Raw genomic sequence first — 23,039 nt, 5'->3', positions numbered from 1 at the left:
CCCGTACCGATACAAATGTGGAGTACATAAAGTAGTTATTACGAGACCATTGTGTAACTATGTGTATAATATCGGAATTGAATTTGAATCGTGACGTGTCTCATAAGATTTTACATGAAGATTTAGGGTAATGAAAACTTAATGCAAATATCGCCCTTCAGTAACACATGAACAGAAAGAGGAAAGACAAATTTCTGCTAAGTTATTGGATAGAGTCAGATGCGATCCCACATTTGTGTGAAAGATTGCGATCTTTTTCTTGTTTCCATGAGAGAAAAGGCAAACGAAAGGAAAGCTTCATAAAGATTATTGCAGAGCAAGCATCGCAGTTAAGGTTTCCCAATTGCTTTCAAAACCTCCAGAAACATTGGCAGTTGTTTGTAAATAGACAAGGGGACTAATTTGATAGCTAGGATCATTAATTGATAAATGCATTTTTTTAAAAATCTTTTGTGCTGGAACTTTTCTGAAAAAAAGATGTATTATGCAAATGATGATACACAAATAATGTCAAAACACTAGAATTTAGGTCATATGCACAATTGGCAAGGTGACCCGTCTGGCATGTGCAGTAACTCCATTAGCACCACGATGGGCACGAAAGACTAGATAAAACATTACACTTTGATACACCTAAATAATAAAAAATACTAATCAGGTTTACAAATCCTCAAAAACTATGTCTGAAAACAGTTTTTTCCAATCAATTTATATATGGTGATCAGTGTTTTAAAATTACAGGTTCATTCAAATGGACCTGCATTTAACAATATACTCATATTCATTCGCTAATTTTGTTTGTGAACCATAAGATCAAATATGTTAATATGAAAAAATACAGTGCTGATATCTTAAGGAAGTATATTAAAGTTCAATTCACATCTGATCCTACATGAAAGCATAAATTTACAAATTTCATATCCGATAAATTGCAAAATAAAATTTTCAAAATAGAATGCTACTCAGTTTCTATGAATAAAAACAAAACAAAAATTAATCTACTAATGTTTATTTGAGAAATCAAATAAAAGTAATATTACACATTAGATAAAGTGCATTTACAGAAAATTTATATTTCACAGCCATTAACTACAAACATATCTACAGTGCAAATAGCAATAGTCTACAAAAACTTCCAGAAAATATGCATTACTGCATGCAATCAGATCAATAATGCTTATTCACAATATTATTAAAACAGACATTACTGCTTACAAAGTTCTCGAGGTGAAACTTAAAAAATTGTTAACACAATAGAAAAATACAAATTCTTGCAATATGTTACTCTTTTTAATCCAATACAAAAGAAAATCTACACATATCACGTAAAGAGCACATTTAGAACAAAAAATGATTGCAGTTTATTTAAGGAAGTAAATTTTTTTAAAATTATAACAGCCTTATGTCTAATCATTTAACAAGATAAAATTTTAACCTCCTGAGCCACACAGCTTTTTGAATTTGCTTGTGAAGAACTGTATTTAAACAGCATTTATTATGAAAATATGTATATTTTTATTTCGATCTCTATTTCAGTAATTTATTAAGACAAATGTATATCTAAAAAAAAATTAGAAATTTTAAAGTAATTTAAACAATATTAACATTTAACAAATGAAAAACTTTTAAGACTGGGTAAAAAGTGGTCATGCTTAGAGGGTTAATAATCCAAAATGAATTTTTTTCAGTTAAGTAGTAAAGTTTGAAATGGAAACCATTACATAATTATTGCAATGTATTCATGACAAAAATCATGATTTGTTTAAAATTCTGTATTTTAGAATAAAAGATACCAACAAGAAAATCTTATTCAAGAATGTTACATGGCATTTAAACAATGTACGTAATGGTCCCTTATTTTAGTTACCAATTCTTTACTTCCTTACATTAATCCTGCATGGAAATTTTTATCAAATTTAAGAACTATACAGTTAGTGTTGATTAATTTTTTTAGACAAAGAATCACATCACATATGAGATATTTTCCAAATTGGTAAACAAAAAGCAAGTTCTCAATGAAGTTTATCATTACTGTTAATTTACCCTTTGTGGTCATGTCTACTCTCAGACACCAAAGCCTTTTTACTGTTCAAATCCTATATATGCTCTCAGCAAAAAACCACAAAGATCTTATATTTAGTCGATAAGTTTCATAATCTTGCATACTATGCATTACTGCTCGTCCAAAGAAAACACAGACTAACATGGTACCTATGTATAAATTTAATATGACCACTAAAAGAGAAAACTCCAAAATTCTGGAATGAAAAATTAATATTAGTATGAGAACCCTGCCTTCATACATAAACAAGTCTACTCAAAGCTCGTGTATTTACAGGCATGAACAATGAAGACCCATCTCAGATCACATAATAAATGTTTTATAATCATAATTAATATCATAATTACATAATTTAAAAATATGACATTCATTCAGTACACTCTTGCTTAATAGTTCTATAAAAAGATACATATAATTATTTTTTTAACATTTACACCTTCTGCAAAATAACATTTACAAAAAAACAGTTTCAGTTCGGAAGAAAATTTCTTGAAAAATTGCAGATTGGGCCCCTTAATGAAGAAATGCAAATATCACCAAACGATAAATAAATACATGAAAATAAATAGAAAAAATGAGTTAAAGCGACAATAGGTCTTATGAAGTATGACAAATCTTATGCACAGTAGTCGGTGGCGGTGATGATGCATACAAGATTTACAAGTGAGAACTATACATCAAATGCCTTCTAAATGTGATAGACACCTGCATTATTTTTGATATAATCACATTTGATTTTTCTTCTTCAACTCTTCAATATCCTGAAAGAAAAAAAAAATTATATTTCTATTTTTTCCTAGGTTTTCAAATTAGGAAACATGCAAGATTTGATATTAAAAAAGAAATATCAGAAATTTAGATAGTAAGGCTTCTAGTAGCATGGCTTTTTTTTTTAACATCTGCTTATGAAGAACCAAGTTTAAACAATATTTAATAGTTAAATTTGTATAATTATTTTAGCCTATGTTTTCACAGACATTTATTAAGATGAAATTTAGATAATTAAAATAAACAAGAAATATTTTCAACAAAGTAATATATACCAAACGACAAATCTTATGACTGGAGAGAGACAATTACACTGCTTAGGAATTATTCTATGTATTATTTATTATTCAGGCATAATAATGAAAGCCTGAAAAATTTTAATGCTCTTCCATTAAATGTTAACCATTTTAGTCATGTATTTTTAAAGCGGAAAGTTTTCTGGGTTGGTGTACAATGATAAATGCAAAAGGCAATATTTATAATGCTAAGGATAGCATGCAATTCACGAATATTTTAAAAAACTCTGAATCTCAATTTATGAAATAAATTTTATAAATTTATAAGATTTTCCTACAAATAATTCTGACAATTAAGATTATATCTTTAGAGACTACCGAATTATTGAATTCAAGTACTTTCTCCAAGTGCATGTATCTAAAAAACAGAACAGTACTACCCATTCTCAGATTCGTTAATCATCTTTCTTACAATTAAACAGCGTCTCCTGAATTAATGCTATGAATATATTTAATTATAAGTTACTCATGCCAAGTACATAAAAAATACTCACACAAAGCAAAAAATTCTTCAGTTCTTTATATGCTTCTTCAGCATCATCATTGATTAAAACAACATCAAAATTTCCAGGGGTCTCACCTAATTAAAAGACAAGAATTCAGATTAGTCAAAATCTTAACCTAAAGTAAAATTTCTTTTTCAATTAAAAAATTAAAAGATAATTTTTTGACTTCAATTGAAATATAAAGTTAACATACTAATCCTGCAACCATAAAACGCTACACAAAATTTCGGAAGTTATTAAGAGAAAAAGGATCTGTGGAACGAATGTACAAGGAAAATTCTGCTTTATCCCAGACTGAATAAAAACTCTGGTGACAAGTTAATTTTGATAAGTTTGAGTATAGCTCAGATGCTGCAGAGGTAACCATGCTACATTTTATATTTATTAACTTATGCTACATGTTGTATTTATTTTTGACCGATATTGCTTAGTTACTGCCTGTTTTATAGTATATTCAAAGTAGCTGTTGAAATAGTACCAGCAAATAAACTATATACATTCCATTTCATCACTAGATAAATTAGACTCGTTCTGAAATCAGATCAAAGCATTGGGAAGGATTAAACACATGCTTAAAGCGATAAATGAAAAGTTAACGTTTCATTTATTGGATTATGGCAAAGCACTAAAGGACTATCTAAGGGGAGTGCCTTTGTGGATGACTTACTAAGGGAAACTGGCTCGGATATATTACAAATGGGGGAAAACCACGGAAATGCCATGCAGCCAACCTGTTCGCCAGGATTCACACCCCAGAGAGTTCAGCAACTTGAATGATCGGGTGCTGGCGAGTGTGAAAGGTTAAGAACATAACTAACAAAACAATATTTATTCACAAGGCAGCATCAAAATTTTAGATATAGGAATACTAGTGCTTAAAGCACAAGTACCAACACAAGTTTGTCGACCTATTAAAGAAAGATCTAGAAGGGTTAGCTAACTTGGAATCACTAATTTCGTATACGATTAAATACATGCGGGGCCAGCTGCTCGACAAGCAACTACTCTTGTACAAACTGCAATAACTTAATAATTATAAAAATTGAAAAAGATATTTAACGATTTTAAGCTATGTTCACAAGTTTAGTTCGTAATTAATAACAGATAAACTGCATTTATGGCTTTTAAGTCACTTCATTTTATTCAGTAATAGATTAAATTTGGAAGAGAAATCAAATATCTTATGCTTTGCCAAATGACAACACAATGAATTAAATTGCTAATGTTTTAATTAGTGTTCATAAAGCCATCTGCAAGGTATGCATGCTCGGATAAGGGACGAAGCAAGTTTCGAATCTGGCAATTAAACGCCAAAGTTTTCTCACAATGGGGGGCACACACACAGGATTATTTAACTATAACAAAGCACACAACAGCTGTCTGCTTATAAGCACACTAGGGCTATCAGCCTAAGGGGAGGGATGCCTTCGTGGAGGACTTTCTAAGGAAAATTGGCTTGTATACAAATTACGCATGGGGAAAACCACGAAAGCACCCATGCAGCCAGCCCGTTCGCGGGATTCGAACCTTGGACTGAACTTCAAGTGTTCAGACTTTACCGCTTGGCCGCTGGTGGGCTGTCTGCTTAAAGAGAGAGATGCCTTTGCAAAGGACATTCTAAAGGGAAAGAGGCTTAGATTTATATATACATACAGTTTCTTCATGATTTGGCACAAATCTAAGAGAAACTTGTTTTAAGTTTCTTATGTGTCAGGAAAAACACAAAGCCTTTCTTGCATAGCTAAACTAATCGAGTATGACCGACACCTGCATGACTGCATGACAAAACTTTCAACACTTCAGTGTCTTTTTTTTTTTTTTTCCAAGTGCACCACAACTACATAATCAGTTAACAGAACAATTATTAGAATTATTCTTACAAATAAGTAGCAAATAATTCCAAGAGAATGATTTTACATGACTAATTCTATTTGAATGAAACAAACTACAAGTTAAGACACCAAAAGTGTTGATAAAAAAAATCAATTTTAAAACTTAAATCTATATTAAAGTTATAAAACTTTGTACATGCCAAAGATTCCTACAAAATGCCTTTTAAAACTATAGTTACTTACCATATGCAAGCTCTTCTCTAGCTCTAGCAAGCCTCTTTTGTATACTTTCTTCACTTTCAGTACCTCTGCCCCTCAAACGCTGTTCCTAAAAATAGAAAAAAATTAAGTTATTATAACAATATTTTGATGAATCACTTTTCAATAAAATATGAAAGTTCTAAGAAATTTATGTGTAGCTCAATAAGCACAAGCAATGCAAAAAGTATTTAAAAATTTTGGTTAAATCTTAAAACATGATTAAAAAAAAAAGAGGACCATCAGTCTAAGAAATAAATGCCCTTTTCATTATGGTCACTGATGGACAGCTTAAAATGAAAACTAAAGAGCTAACATATTCCATGAAAATTCAAAAATGGAAAAGTTATGCAGTGGTTCCCTTCCTGTAAGAGGTAAATGAAATTAGCAAATGCGAAGATGAGACTAAATTATCTGAATATGACAAAGCACACAAAGGCTATCCGCCCCAAGGGGTGCAATGTCTTCAACTAACAGAAATGTCACCTACAGTCCAAGTTTCTTATTTAAAGTTTATGAGAATTTCGAATTCCATTTTAAGTTTTCAGTAATTTAGAAAAATAAAACAAAGTAGATCAATCATATCCAATTACATTTTAATGTTATTTTACAGAAAGTTTTATTACATGTTAACAGCATATGCAAATTTAATATAAAATTTTTCACCTGTACAATGAATGTTTATTAGAATCATTTACTTACTGGTAATTATAGACTAATCTCTTGTAGATATTTACATAAATGCAATATTTAAATATGTGACTAGCGGGCAAGCCCGCTGTTATTGGCCTTTATTCGCAAGTTGGACAGCCCGTTCGCCGGGATCGAAAGTTGGAGCGAACTACCAGTGTTCAGCGGTTTTGCGCTTGCTGCTCCCGCTTTATTCACATATGCATCCTGAAGACACTGCATACACGATACACATGCCGAAAATCACGAAAACACTCATGCAGCCAGCCCGCTCGCCGGAATTCGAAAGTTGGACCGAACTACCAGTGTTCAGCGGTTTTTCGTGGGCTGCGCCCGCTTTGGTCACATATGCATTCAGAAGATACTGCTTACTAGATACGCATGCGGAAAATCACGAAAAAACCCATGGAGCCAGCCCATACGATTGGATTCGAAATTTGGTCCGAACTACCAGTGTTCTCCACCCACTTTATTCACGTATGCATCCACAAGATACTTCATAAACGTTACACATCCGGAAAATCACGAAAACATTCATACAGGCAGCCCATTACCTGGTATTCGAAAGTTTGACCGAACTACCAGTGTTCAACGGTTTTGTGCGGGCTGCGTCTGCCTTATTCATAAATGAATCCATACGGTACTGCATATACATTACACATGAGTAAAATCACGTGAACACCCATGGTGGCGGCCTGCTCGTCGGATTCGAAAATTGGACTGAACTGCCAGCGTTCAGCGGTTTTGGGCGGGCGGCGCCCGCTTTATTCGCTTATGCATACAGGACATACCGCATACACAATACACATGACTAAAATCACGAAAAAATCTATGGAGGCATTCCGTTCAGCGGGATTCCAAAGTTGGACCGAACTACCAGTGTACATCGATTTTACCTTGGCTGCTCCCACCTTATTAACATATGCATGCATAAGATACTGCATACATGTTACACATGCAGAAAATCACGAAAATACTCATGCAGCCAGCCCGTGTTCGCCGGTATTCGAAAGTTGGACCAAACTACCAGTGTTCACATGTTTTGATCGGGCTGCGCCCGCTTTATCCACGTATGCATCCAGAAGATACTGCATACACTATACACAACCGGAAAATCACGAAAACACCCATGCAGCCAGCCCGTTCGCCGGGATTCGAAACTTGACCTAACTACCAGTGTTTAGTGACTTTACCGCTCACCCGCTAAATGGCCCGTTGTAGAAAGTGTAATCGCGTAAATTTTCGCATTTATTATTCAAACAGTAGATTCGTTATTAAAATTCTTTTTACTTTATAAACTTCAATATGATCACACGCAAAACTGTATCAATATATACATTAATGAAATTAATAATTCATAATTAATTATAATAAGAAAGGTTTTCCTATACCATCTCCAAGAAAAAACATATTCAATTTAAATCCCTGAACGAAAAGAATTTTTTTTTTTTAGTGAAAATTTAAATTAATAGTTTACATAGTAATTTCAACTTCTTTAAATGTCTGCATAGAAAATTTTTTGAAATAACGTGGGAATTATCCTAACCTGAAATAAAAAAATTGCATAAAGCAGCTGTTTATTTAAAATACTGTAGAACTTCAAGAACGTCAGCATTTAAATTTAATGTAATATAACAACTTTTACACAATATCGATAAAAGAAATAATGTGGCAATAACATATCGTGGTAATTATCCTAACCTGAAATAAAAAAAATTGCAAAAAGCAGCTATTTTATTTAAAATACCTATATTAACAAAATATTTTCAAACTACAGTGAGATAACTTGCAATCGTGTGCTTTGTTTAACCTCAGAATATAACCTTGGTTTTTATCTGCGGCGATTCAAGAAACTCTTGCAATCGGAAAAATGAGCGCGAAAATTAGCGTATCCAGTTTTTAATTAATATCTCAGCTGATTAAAGTCGTACGAAGATGAAAATGGTATCAATGGATTAAGAGAATTTTTTGCAATCCGGCAATACCTGTCTCGAATTCCAACTCAGCGCCGTTCCAAAGTTATTTGGAAAAAAAAAAGAATTTGACACGTGACCTTTTAACCAACACAAATCTGAGTGGAAGCAATTGTCCCCCCCCCCCGGCGCTTTCGAAAAAGCAATTTTATCTCAGCTAATTCGGAGACTGTTGCCACTCCGAAAAATGAAATAGTGTTTTCGCAGTTTTTAATTAATAACTCCGCGGATTATTGTCGTACGAAGATGGGACCGGTATCGATGGATTTGTTGAGTTTTTTCGAATCCCAACTCGGCGCCGTTCCCAAGTTATTCGAGAAAAACGAATTTGGCACTCGGCCAAATCCCTAAAACAGGGAACATCCGTGAAAAAAGTGCAAAACGTAGGGGAAAAAGCAGTTTTTAATTAATATCTCGGCTAATTAAAGTCGCACGAAGATGCCGATAGTCAATCCGGCGAGCCACGGGCATTCCGCATCCAACGGTACCTTCCGCTAAGCTCTACACCCAGCCGTTCCGGAGGAGATGATGTTACAAACACACAAACAAACAGACAGAGGCACACAGATTTTAATAGTATAGACTAGCCGGCTGAAGCCCGCTTATCATTGTTCGTTTTTAAAAGATATCCTATGTTAAATTTGGCCGGTATTGAAAAGTTGAACCGAACTACCATTTTTTAGCGGCATTCCGCGGGCTTCCCCCGCTTTTTTCACCTATGCATCCAGAAGTTACCGCATACGCTATACATATGCAGAAAATCACGAAAACACCCATGCTTCCAGCCCTTTCGCGGGTATTCGAAATTTGGACCGAAATACCAGTGTTCAGCGCTTTTGGGCGGGAGCCCGCCCAAAACAGTGTTCACGTGTGCATGCAAAAGATACTGCGTACACCGTACACATGCGTAAAATCACGAAAACACCCCTCCAGCCAGCCCGCTGCCGATTCGAAAGTTGGACCGAAATACAATTTTTCAGCGATTTTGCGCGTGCTGTGCCCGCTTTATTCACGTATGCATGCTGAAGATGGTGCATAAACGATACACATGCGTAAAATCACGAAAACAAACATGGAGCCTGCCTGTTCGCCGGTATTCGAAAGTTGGACCGAATTACCAGTGTTATGTGGCTTTGCGCGGGCTCTGCCCGCTTTATTCACATATACACCCAGAAGATACTCCATACACTATACACATGCGTAAAATCACGAAAACACCCATGGAGCCAGCCAGTTCGTCGGGATTCGAAATTACCGCATTACCAGTATTCTGTGCCCGCTTTATTCACGTATGCATCCATGAGATACTTTATAAACGATACACATGCGAACAATCACGAAAACACCCATGCAGCCAGCCCGCTCGCCGAGATTCGAAAGTTTGAGCGAACTACCAGTGTTCAGCGGCTTTACCCGGTATCCGCGCGCTGTATTCACGTATGCATCCAAATTTTATATACAGTACCCCGGAATTCGAAAGTAGGACCGAAATACCAGTGTTCAGCGATTTTGTGGAGCGGGCTGCGCCCGCTTTATACACATAAGCATGGAGAGGATACTGCATAAACGATACACATGAGTTAAAGCAAGAAAACACCCGGGGAGCCAGCTCGTTCGCGGACACCGAAAGTTGGATCGAACTACCAGCGTTAAGAGGTTTTGAGCAGGCTGCGCCCACTTTTATCACATATGCATCCAGAAATCACTTTATACACTATACACATGCGGAAAATCAGGAAAACACCCATGCAGCCAGCCCGCTCGCAGAGATTCGAATGTTTGACCGAACTACCAGTGTTCAGCGGTTTTACCCGGTATCCGCGCGCTGTATTCACGTATGCGACCAAATTTTATGTACAGTACCCCGGAATTCGAAAGTTGGACCGAACTACCAGTGTTCTGTAGTTTTGCGCGGGCTGCTCCCGCTTTATTCAAGTATGCATGCAGAAGATACCGCATACACGTTACACATGCGAAAAATCCCAAAAACACACATTGAGCCAACACGGTCGCTTGGATTCGAAAGTTGGACCGAACTACCAGTAATCAGAGGTTTTCAGCGAATTTCGGCCGCTTTATTCACTTATGCATCCAGAAGATGCTGCGTACACGAGGCACATGCGTAAAATCATGCAAACACCCATGGACCCAGCCCGTTCGCCGGGATTCGAAATTAGGACCGAACTACCAGAGTTCAGCTTTATTCATTTATGCATCCAGAAGACACTGCATACACAACAGATATGCGTAAAATCACAAAAAACATGAGTGTAGCCTGCCTGCTCACCGGGATTCGAAAGTTACCGTATACCATCTCAAAGGAGCAAAGAAAAATCTTTAATCTAAAAAAAAAAAAAAAAAAAAAAAGTGTGAATTTAATTTTTATTGGTGCGAACTTATTTAAAATATCATTTGCAGTAAAAGATAATATCTAAATTAAGTGCACGTATCTAATAACATAAAAAAATATATTATTCCAAAAAATCAAATTTATTATTAAAAAAATAACAACATATTTTTAAAAAATAGCTTTTTCAGATTTTTTAATTAATATCCCAGCTGATTAAAGTTGTACAACTTCAAGAACGTCATCATTTAAATTTAATGTAATATAATAACTTTTATTCAATATCAATAAAAGAATTAACGTGACAATCATCCTAACCTGAAATTAAAAAAAAATTGTGAAAAGCAGCTGTTTATTTAAAATGCCTACATTAACGAAATATTTTTAAAATACAGTTAGGTAACATGCAATCGCGTGCTTTATTCAACTTTAGAATATAACCTTGATTTGTATCTGCGGCGATTCAAGAAACTGTTGCAATCGGAAAAATGAGCCCGAAAATTGGCGTTTTCACAGTTTTTAATTAATATCTCAGCTGATGAACGTCCTACGAAGATGAGAATGGTATCATTGGATTCGTAGAATTTTTTGGAATCCGCAGACACCTGCCTCGAATTCCAACTCATCGCCGTTCCATAGATATATAAGAAAAAAGAAATTGACACGTGACCTTTCGCCAGCACAAATCTCAAGCAATTTTATCTCAGCTAATTCGGAGACGGTTGCCACTCCGAAAAATGAAATAACGTTTTCGCAGTTTTTAATTAATAACTCCGCCGATTATTGTCGTACGAAGATGGGACCGGTATCGATGGATTCGTTGATTTTTTTCGAATACGGGGATATGCGTTTCGAATTGCAACTCGGAGCCGTTCCGCAGATATTCGAGAAAAACGAATTTGGCACTCGGCCAAATCCCTAAAATAGGGGAAACCCGTGAAAGAAAGTGCAAAACGTAGGGAAATGTAGGGAGAAAATCAGTTTTTAATTAATATCTCGGCTAATTAAAGTCGCACGAAGATGCCGATGGTCAATCCGGCGAGCCACGGGCATTCTGAATCCAACGGTACCTTCCGCTAAGCTCTACACCCAGCCGTTCCCGAGGAGATGATGTTACAAACACACAAACAGACAGAGGCACACAGATTTTAATAGTATAGACTAGGCCTTCAACATTAACCATTAATAGTTATTCCACAGTCCACTTATTATGGAAAAGCTACAGTATTTAAGATAATTTAAGTTCCTATTACTTTTAATGATTCTGCAATATATTATAAAGACCAATTACTTTAGATTATGTTCTCCAGGAATTTGATTAAATTAAAATTATTGGACACATGTATCTATTAAATACACACATACACATATATATATATTAAGAAAGTACATTGTAACATTAAAATAAACATACAAAATATATCTAAACTTACCAATACTTCAATGCTAGGTGGTTTGATAAATATAAATCTTGGATTCAGATCTGTTTTCTTGATGTTTTTCACTCCTTCAATTTCAATGTCTAAAATGCATATCCGACCCTGATTCTGCACATTCTTCACAGCCTTTTTACTGCAAAGAAACAGCACTTTAAAATATATGCAAAAAATGTACAGCACACGCAAGTACGAGGTAAGCACAGGAATGAGTATACCAACATGCAAAATGTTATAAAATTTAACACTTTACATATGCCAAATTTCAAATATGCATGTAGACATGCCAAACTCAAATTTAAAAAATTTCAATTCAGAGGGTAAAAAATTTAATCATTTTATATCTTTTCAAGGAGATTTATAAATTTAACTAGAATGAATGCAGAACATACCTAGTACCATAAATATTTCCAGAAAATTCCGTAAACTCCAAAAATTCACCATTAGCAATAGCCTCTTCAAACTCCTTTCTGTCTACAAAGTTATAATCTGAAAAATGAAGGTTTAAGTTTCAATTAAAAAGGATTACGTCTTCAAGGCATGTTAAATTAATTTGCTCTCATTACATATCAGGATAAGAAGGAGGAGGGGGACATTAATCAATTTTTTATTATATTAATATATTTTACAGCATAGATGATAAAGGTTAGATAATATTTAGAATTCAATTGTCTTCAAAAAGGTACCTTATGATGCTCATAATTTTTAAAATAAACTTCAATATTTGGAAGCACTTCTGCAGAGAACCCGGTAAATGTAAACATCGCCAACTTTGGCGATTATAGTTCAAACCTGGTAACCCAGCGGATGTATCCTATTCGCTTGTTCGAAGTTTGCAACCACTCCTCTTGGGTTCATTTTGTTGAATTATCACTGTCGTTGTTCGCATTTGCAGATTTATATTATTCTTCTCTTATTTATCATTATTTTTTAAAAATTTTTTAACAATGAATGGATAGAAATATTTTTGTAGATGGATGCCGGTTCTCGGTTCGGGATGAAAGGAAGAAAATACGGCGGGAGGGGTGAATGCTAATTTGTAACACGGCTGTTCACATTGTGTTCTTGATTATCAACAGCTCTAAGAACCAGCAATTTAAATAACTAAGTAATGCTTTTATTTTTAATTATTGGTTATTGTCATCTACAATGAGAATAAATAAATTTTAACAATATATTGTTAATGCTTTTCTAACAATAACCTTTCAGAGGATGGCTAGTGTGACATAAATAGATGATTAAACTGAAATAAAAAAATATTATTGATTATCTAAGATGACAGAATAGTTTGATGCATCACCATGGTCATCAAAATTAGCAAACCACTGCTGGTGTAAGGAATATATTGTTTTCTGTATTAACTGGAATTTAAGACAAATTTTTTTCGTTTATCACGTTTAACCGGTTAATTTCAGTACATTAATACTACTTTATATTTTTCAAATGAATTTTTATTTCCGTTATAAATGCTTATATATTGTCTTATACTTAATATATTCTTTTCTGTGCTAACTTGAATTTAATACAAATTTATTTAGTATATCACATTTAACCAGTTAGTTTTACATCTACATGCTTATTATCTGTGAATTTTTACTACCATATGCTTAATATATTGTTTTGTCTGCTAACTTGAATTTACATGCACGAAAAATCATGTTTACAAAATATCACGTTTGCGGCTCGGCTCGTCACCGATGAAACATGAGCTTGGCGAGTAAAAATGCAACGGTGCCAACGGGTTCTTTCCCAAATGGGTTCTCTGCGGATGAAAACCCCAATATTCTTATGATGAATAAATATTTATTCTTAGAATACAGATATATACAAAATTAAGACCAATGTTAGAATAGATTACAATTTAATCTACAGAAATTTTGTGGAAGCTGAATATTTAATAGACATCAGAATTTTAGAAATTCCCATGTTATATTTGTAACTAATGATGAGTGAAAGAGTGAAGCATTATATATAACATTTTTACAACACAAAATGAACTTTTAATCTTCCTCAAATTCTGTATTACAGGATGCATAACAATAATGAAATGCATTAACATTCGATTTTTCATTTAAAGAATTTTGATTCAACCTAAATAAGATTTCCTCAAGTACAACGTATAGTGTCAGATTATATGGGAAATTGGCGAGGATATAGGATAAAATGTGGCACATAATTCCAAAACTGAAATAGGCAGCCTTTTTACAAGCATAAATGCAATACATTAAAAGGCACAGGACATTGCTTTTACTTAAAGAAGAATGTCTCTTTACTTCTGCCTCTAGCTGTATACTTGAATCTTACTTATGCCAATCTAGCAATGTGAAAAAGTGCATTTATACACTTATTTTTTTTAACTAGCTTACGTTTTTAGATGATACCAGTGTATACAAGAGTATAAAATTGGAATAAACACCTTTTTCGACACCATATCTATTATTTTTATTGATGGACTATTCTGCCCATATATCATTTAAACCAATTTAGGAAAACTGAAACTTTCCTTTTAAGAGTTATAAATGGATAAAATATATCTTAAAAAGACTATCTTACATGTATCCAGAAAGAGAAAACTTAAAAACAGAAATTTAAAATGAGTATACATACCTTTGCCTTGTGTTTCACCAGGTCTTGGCTTCCGTGTCGTATCTAAAAGCAGAAGAAAAATCCTTTCTTAGCATAACATAATTATGTACACAAACATAAACTACTTAATATTAAATTAAAAATTAAACAATAGTAAATTTGATTTTAATCAATTTACCAAGTACTTAAACTGCTCTCAACTAATTTATACAAAACTGAACATATTTTGATATTATACTCTTAATTATTTGCTTAATAATTTCTAAGATAAGAATTAATAATGTTTAATCATAACTTTGAGAATAAACTTATTATTCTATTAATAGTAATTTCTAGCATCAACAATCCTCAGATATTTCACTTTTAAACATTAAGCAATCTTTATAATAAAGTTAATCAACTATGATATTATTATGTATAATTTCAAATTCAATGCAATGTTTGTATTTATCATAAAATATTCACTGGAATATATATTATTTACTATAAATAGTCATGGCTATACTTAGAGTTTAATTTTAAAATAATTCTTATCATAACTTAAAACAGACCTAAATTTTGATGCAAGTCACTCACGTGAAATGCTAAAGCCAAAATAGTCCGGGAACTCCTTCATCAAGTATTTAAGGAGGGTAGACTTCCCACTACCAGATGGTCCACAAATGACTACTGGTCTAGCAACACCACTTTCCTTTGATAACCAACGTACACCACCTAAAAGGCAAGAAAAACACACCCATAAAATAACTTTTCCTACATTTTAAACGTTTGAAACCAACAATCGCATGCTTTACATGTCGAGGAATAACATTTTACCTCTTTTTTGGGGAAAGGGATGCAAGATGTATTAACAAAAACTTGGAAAAAGTCAATATTATCAAGCCTAATACATATTTCATGTTTAAGACGCCCTTTTTCTTTTAATTTACAACGCTTTAAGTTTAATCCTAGTTTACACACAGCAAATGACATTCATTAACTGCCACTGAAACAGTGTTAAATACAAATTATGTCTTACAACATGATGAGGAAAATTAACCTCATAATACATATCAGGATATAAAAATCTTATCTTTTAGGCTTGAATAATGAATTATGCAGCAAAGAAATGAAAACGCACAAACAGTTTTAAAGTTTAAAAAGAGTAATATCTTTAACAATTAGCAGAAAACTTACGTTGCGTGATTAAATATCAATTTAGGTTAATGACCTCCACCATAAATTTTATAGACAGTGAACAAACATTGCAATTCCAAGCCTTCAATTTATTTACACGATAAAAAATTTTTAAAAATTAAATTACTCACTCAGTAAAACTTGCCTCAGCAGTCTCTTGTACTGACGAAACAACAAAAAATAGTTTCGGCTACGGTTAATTAATAATCTGTGCATTTTCGTTAGTTATTAATCAGATTAGGGAAATCACAGATTTCATGAATTATACAATGACATGCAAACGGTGAGTGAGTATGCATCCAAGTTATGAAGAATCAAAAATCCATTTCTGCCACATATCTGATAAAACAGCAATCGATAAAATATGACCTAACACTTCCCACATCAGATAGCACAGACGAATCAGATTTAAGGAAATAATGTAAGGAACGTCGTGGCGTAAACTCCTATTTAGATATATATGTTTCTAGCATAAAATGTCTTTTCTTACCTTTAGCCACAGCCATTATACCGTTTTGATACGGCCTAGAAATTATTGGATCATCCATGTTTAGAAACCGGAAATATTTATAGGACTCAGTAAAAGAATAAATCAGATTTCGGCTAATACGTAAATGAGAATAAGACGCTGAATGAAATGCAAATCTACAAGTCCACAGCACACTCATTAACTATAATCTAATTTGCATAATGCCACGACTATGCCTCCTCCGTAATTCAACGTGGTACTGTTCATTGTTTAAAAAACAGTAGTCGCAGTTGAAGTACTTCTCAAGTTTTCTTTGGTTAACAGTAATCAAGCTTGGCATTCCTTATTGCTTCATTGAAAAATTTCCGAGAAATTAAAAAAAAAAAAAAAAAAAAAAAATACATTATATATGATTAAAAGATTATTAAATGTTTTTAAGCATTTTACTGAAAACTAAAATCTAAATATTTTATCTTGAACTTTTTTGATTTTTTATAATTCCCGAATCAAAGAAACAAGAACTGTTAATGAACCATTGGTCTTGCGATTTTTTTAAAACCTCAAATGGCTTTTTCTAATTTGCAATTTACTGATTCGGAACATCGGAATAAGCTTTGGATCTATGAGATGGAGAATAGAGAATAATAGACAGGGTGGACCTCCTACCTAAATTTTCAGTGCTAGACAATTCTTGTTCATTAAAGTTGTTAATATTTTCTTTCTAGTCTAACCCCTTTTCCTTCGACAAAAGAAGAGAAAAGATTAAATGATGATGAAAGAGCGATTTAATTTCTTTCTGTGATCGCTCCAAATTTTACACTTTCTGAATACTTATAATTGAAAGAATCCATACTTAAACAAGATTTCTAAAGCAGGTTAAGACCTGGAGATGGATTGTATTTTAATATTTGATCTTAAAATGTTCATTTTAAAAGAGTTTCTAAGAAACAAAGAGAAATTTTGTGGCATAATGAACAAAGTTTTAGCTTAGAGTACAAAAGTTTAACTTAGTCGCTAAGTAATAATTGCATCTTACTTAGATATTAGAAAAGCATGAAATGCTACAAAAGAAAAATCTAAAGAAAAAATATTATTTCTTACCAATGTACCACCCATTTCGTGGATATCGACAATTCCATGGAAAATCCTTCAGATTCAGGTTGTGAATAGGGGATGCAGGCAAAATAGATGCCATTTCAGATGTTGCAAAGGTAGAACGTAATAAACGTTTCTCTGGAGAGATCTCCTATACGTAGACTGTTTCAGGAGCATCGTTTCCCCCGATATTTATCTGCGGAGGTTTGCTGATTACGACGCGTTAGAACAGTCAGCGCACGACGTTATCACGTGCACATGAAATCAAAATTTACTACTCAGAAGGCGGGGATAAAATGTTGTTTCCCTGTTAGTTATCCTTGAGACGGGTGCAAACCTAACTTTAGTGAATAACCAACAGTTGAATATTGTAACGTTTACGATTTCGCTCTTATCGCTGATAAGGTAACGTAAACAAAAAGTCAGTTCCTTCTTCTTTCAGATCTCAAGTTTGTCACGGGACTTGTCAATCGAGCGGCGGGAGCTAAGTCCCGAGATAAGATGATTATACATATAACCTAAACTATTTATGGAAAGAAATAAACAGGGATCTTCTGTCTTCCTCTACCCACATTTGACCTAATTTGTTGCATCCAGTTGGTCACAGTTTGGGTTGGTTGTTTCCATAAAAGCACGTTGTCAGCACATTACCAGAAGGAAGTGTAAAGCCAATGTGATAATTTAAAAACAGTTCTAACAGCATTTTCAAACAGTGCAACTGATAAGCGCATGATATTTGAAATCAAGTTCATGATTTTCTTTCATCTTATATATATTTGTTTGTCAATAAACTTATACTTTATAGTTTTATTTTAGGAAGATATGACAAAATATTCAAATTTTATAAAGTTATGTTTTAGAAATTATTTTATTTAAGCGATATCATACTTTCTTTGTGACTAAAAATTTGAAATTGGGTTTTTAACGATTTTTTTCAGCTGATTTGAATAGCCCGGTACTCAAATACTACTTTTGAGAATATTTTAACATTACAAAAGTTATTTACAAAAAAGAAAAAAAAATCAAGCTTCCAATTTTAAAATTATGAACTTGAAACATCCTGCAAATAGTATTGCTTTGAGTAAAATAAGCAAAGTCTATTTATCACTCATAAAAAGTAACTAAGGAATGTTTTCAAAATAACTAAAATGTAAAATAATTATAGAAACACTTTCTAAATAATGTAAATATTATTTTATATTATGAAAATTATAAATAAATAATAACGTAATAAGATTCTAGTTATGAAGTTAGTCGTTAATTATTTTAGATCCGTAGGTAAAAGCAGTTTTGTTTAAGACCCGGAGTTATTTTAATTCAGTTTTTCAGATCATTAAAACGAAGGAAATGATCATTAATATAAGGAGAAGAAAAATAAAAGTTATTTACGAATAATGAATCCCTCTTATTAAAATTTATAGATTACTATACTTGGGCACATTTAGGTTATTTTTTTAACATCCACTTATCATATATCACAACTCTCAACTAGAGTCTTTAGTTTAACGGGCCTTCATATGCAATTCTTTATTATTAGAGTTTTAATGAAAGAGTGGTTAGTAAGCACTCTTTCATTAAAACTCTATTTCATTAAACAAGGCGTTTCATAGAATACAACAATTTTTAGCTCAAACTGGCTATTAGTCTCAAAACAGGATTTTGCCTCATCCACTATAAACAGCGAATCATTTTTAAAATTGTTGCCACCAAATATTATCGGCCTGTATTATCTTTATATAAATAAAGTAATGAAGAATCTGCATGTATGCATGCATGTTCCTCGCACTGTGAAAAAATGACGGTACCTAGAGCCATTAAATTTTGAATAACATTGTCCTCCATCCGAAATGTGCACCTGGAAGCCTGGATTTGGAATTCCAAATTTTATATTTCATATTTTATGAAATTTTAAAGAATTTTTGATTAACAAACTCAACGATTTGAAAGCGATCAGTGGAAAAACTGTTGGCTGGGCCGTTGGTAGCGCGGATGCAGCGCGTAAAAGTACGCGGGCGGCCGAACTCTCGGCGATACCACGCCTAAATGTTTTAAATTCATTAAATTTATTGTAAGTACTTTTCATACAATTTATCATTATGTAAGTATCTAGTGAGCATGAAATAAAAATTTTATTAATCATTGAGCTTTTTTTTTAATTTGGGGGTGGCAATCTCAAGAAAGTACGTGGGCAGCCAATGAGCTAGGAACGGCGCTGAGTGTTGAGAATAAAATTTTTTATTTCCAGCGCACGAAACTGCTTGATTCGGTGGGCTTCTGTTGACGGGATTTTAATTTGAGCCTGCTGTAGTCTTTCAAACAATTCTCCCAAAAGCTCAGCTCCAACGCGCTGGAAAGTGCTTGGAAATCTAGCTTTCTGTTTTTGGGAAGAGTCTGAAGGGTATCCGCTGCGTCTGCTTTCAAAGAAGCGGCGAGATGACAGGCCTTAGCTTGGGAATTCCATCCATTCGCATCTGCCATTACAGAAAATTGTGTCATACAGTTGCCAAGAGGTCCTTTCCATCATATGTAGATAGTTTCAGATTAGGAAGAGCAGGTATCGGTGAAAATTTAAAACCATCTATATTGCTCCCTGCCGTCGCTACGAATTTCTTCAAGGTATCAACTTCTTTGGGGACCGCAGAAACCTGTCATCAATTTATTGTTCGCTTTGGAGTTGAACGGCAGAAACTCTTCCTTTAATTCATTCCTCCGCAGCAGAAACTCTCCCTTCTATTTGTTCTTTGACAGATGAAACTCTTTCTTTAATTTCTGCAACCTTACTTTCGACCGAGTCTATTCTACTTTTATAGCCTCGAATCTATTTCGACTTCAATAGCCTCGAATTTGTTTTCTACTACGCTGGTAAATTCTATTTCCATTTCCTTTGCTTCAGTCTTTTCTTGAACACCATTCTTATCCTCTTTAACAGATTCGCGAAAAGATTTCACCTTTCATCTCTTCTTTAACGGATTTGTGGCCCAATTTCGTCTTTCTTGACCAGCTTTCATCTTTACTTAAACAGCTTCCACCTTTCTTTAACGGATTCCTGTCCCGATTTTATCTCTTCTTTAAAGGATGTTTGGCCAGCTTCCATCTTTTCTTCGAATACAGCAAAAGCAGTGACAAGCTTTCTCAATTGTTCTTCCTTCGCTCTTGTGATTAGCATTCAAACCCAATTCCGACACCAAAAAGCATTGCGTGCGTTCGGGTTCGTAACATACATAGATTGAATGCACAAGTCTGATGAAAAGTTAATAAAATTTATTCTTATCACAAGAAATAAACAAAATGCTGAAATTTTTCCTCATAGATATCCGTACAATATTATAATATCACACAGTAGTTATATTTTAAACTACTAAAACGTTAAATAGAACACAATTCAAAGAGCTAATCCGACCTAAAAATTACGGCAGCAAAGTAAACAAAAATAACTTAGTAAACAACTAAACTGAGATGTTCTTCCGTCTTTTTAATCAGTCACGAGAAGCTTCTGGTAATTTCTCGAGGTTTCTGGAAAGCAAAAGAATAGAATTACGAGATATCTATTTATCCCCTTTTCCGGCATAGCTTTCTCTTAAAATAAGTCTCAAGCTGCATTGCACGGGGATATAAAAAAATTTTAATTATAATTCTACTAAAAATAGCAAACTAAATACAAAAACCGTAACACTATGTTACCTGCGTAGTATGTACTTAGTTTATTTATGAAGGACTGTTCATTTGTGTTTTGAAAAAAATGCTATGCAGTACTAAAAGCTACTGATGAATAATTTTCATTGCCAAATAAATACTGTCTCATAAAATCTCAAAGTAATCATCAGTCGAGAAGTTATGAAAAAGAGATATGTCATAAATAATGACCAATCTAAATCAGCATGCATATTTATAGATAAGATACTAATTTTTATGAACTTGCTTTAGTTTTATACGTTTAGTATGCATTAGAAGATAAAGGAAAAGCAGGGAGTAGTCATTCACTACCGGTACTTACACAATACTCTTGATTCTGAAAGCTGAATCAGTCTTTTGCGGATTTAATATATATATATATATGAAACTGAGCATTCACATACACAAAATGGAAAAATTCAATTAAAAATACTTTTGAAAATGGTTGAGTATTTCTGAAATAATTATTATTTACCTACTTATTTATTTACATTTTTATTACTAATTTTTTATTCATTTTTTAATTTCGAAAAATATTGCATAACACATACATATGTATATTATGTGCATTAATTATGAAAATGATGCACATAAAAATAAACAAAAAATTTGCCCATTTTCTTCCTCCCCCGCCAGGTGATTCCAGTTGAACACCAAAACAGCAATACTATGTTGATTAAATTTACATTTTAAGGCTCATTATCTATTAGCAAATTAAAATATTTAAATTTAATGTGATGAACAAATCACTACAAACCCTTAAAACTCGCATCAGTAGACTATCAATATTGTTCTTCTCCGCATTATGACCATAAGGTATAGTTTGAAATTTGAATTTAAAAATTGTATATGAAAGAATCATATAAGCTCAAATCGGTATCAAAACTGTTTCAAGTACCGCATTTATAAATTTAAGATCATTTTAATTACGGCGAAAATAAGACATTTTTACTTAGACTTGGCTTTTTTCTAACCAATGTGCCAAACCAGAAAGAATACTTTACAGGAGAAAGGGGAAAATGTACCTTTTTTAAAAAAAATATTATACATTTCTATTTCTTTCCAAGATTCAGCTTTGGTATGATATATTTTAAAATATGGTGTCCAATATCACAATGGGAACAAAAATATGGGGTTTCTTTTCTAACGCGTTTTCTTCTATCATTAATTTTCGAGCCTAAACGAAGTCTAAACGAAAAGCAGTAAAATCTGCCCAATCTGCCCTTGAACTGGTTTTACAACCCAGTCTCTCATAGACTATTAGAGATATTTATTAGAAACACTGTAAAGTAAAAAAAAAAAGGGAAAAAGCCGGGTATATCAACGGACTAGTGTAGGAAAAAAAAAATAGCTCAAGCGGATCTACTAGCAAATCAGGAAAGTGCCCTTTCGCGGCATCTGAACGGTGCCCCGGCAAAACTGTTAAGTGGTTAAATATTTCATTTCTGTCATTGACATTCTGAAACCATCTTTAATATACTTATTTAATCTCAAATTATGGAAAAGACTTATTTTTTTCAACTTCCAGGTGTAGCATCGAATTTATCATACAAGCGAGGTTTTAAATAGATGGGTGAAAATAATTTCGAAACTCAAATAATTATGCAGCACCGTGGTCATGACATATATTTTTCTAAGCTTTAAAACCTTTGAATTTAAATAATGTTTCATTATGGTTGATGAGCGGAAGAAAACAAATCACTAAGCATGAGACAGATTTACATTGGAGTTTCGAGGTATATATCTTTTTAGCAAGCTCACTACAATATTTCTTCCTATTATTTATATGTATTTATATATATGAGAAAGCATCACCCCAGAGGCTTTGAAAAATCTTTAGTGTGGCCTTGAAATCTGAAACCGTTCGGATTTT

The 23,039-nt window shown here is 33.2% G+C and overlaps 1 protein-coding gene across 3 annotated transcripts; it reads right to left on the bottom strand.

Moving 5' to 3' along the window:
* Nucleotides 1-993: 993 nt before the first annotated feature.
* LOC118190131 (uncharacterized) lies at nt 994-17,667 on the bottom strand. Of its 3 annotated transcripts, none has more exons than XM_085817620.1 (8): nt 17,501-17,667; nt 15,331-15,468; nt 14,776-14,817; nt 12,561-12,657; nt 12,166-12,304; nt 5,708-5,792; nt 3,621-3,706; nt 994-2,823 (listed from the first exon to the last, which is right to left on the bottom strand). In XM_085817620.1, the coding sequence occupies exons 1-8, from the start codon at nt 17,592-17,594 to the stop codon at nt 2,788-2,790; spliced, it is 717 nt and encodes a 238-aa protein (XP_085673746.1). In that variant the 5' UTR covers nt 17,595-17,667; the 3' UTR covers nt 994-2,787. The 3 variants fall into 3 exon arrangements, with proteins under 3 accessions (XP_085673746.1, XP_085673745.1, XP_085673747.1); XM_085817619.1 differs by lacking the exon at nt 17,501-17,667 and adding an exon at nt 16,421-16,669; XM_085817621.1 differs by lacking the exon at nt 17,501-17,667 and adding an exon at nt 16,062-16,313.
* Nucleotides 17,668-23,039: the final 5,372 nt, after the last annotated feature.

The sequence above is a fragment of the Stegodyphus dumicola genome, chromosome 5, assembly GCF_044657685.1.
Source record: "Stegodyphus dumicola isolate Sdum_Otavi_A_Nest chromosome 5, ASM4465768v1".
NCBI lineage: Eukaryota > Metazoa > Arthropoda > Arachnida > Araneae > Eresidae > Stegodyphus > Stegodyphus dumicola.
Note: the sequence above shows the minus strand (reverse complement) of the source record. Positions and strands in the feature narration are given on the sequence as shown.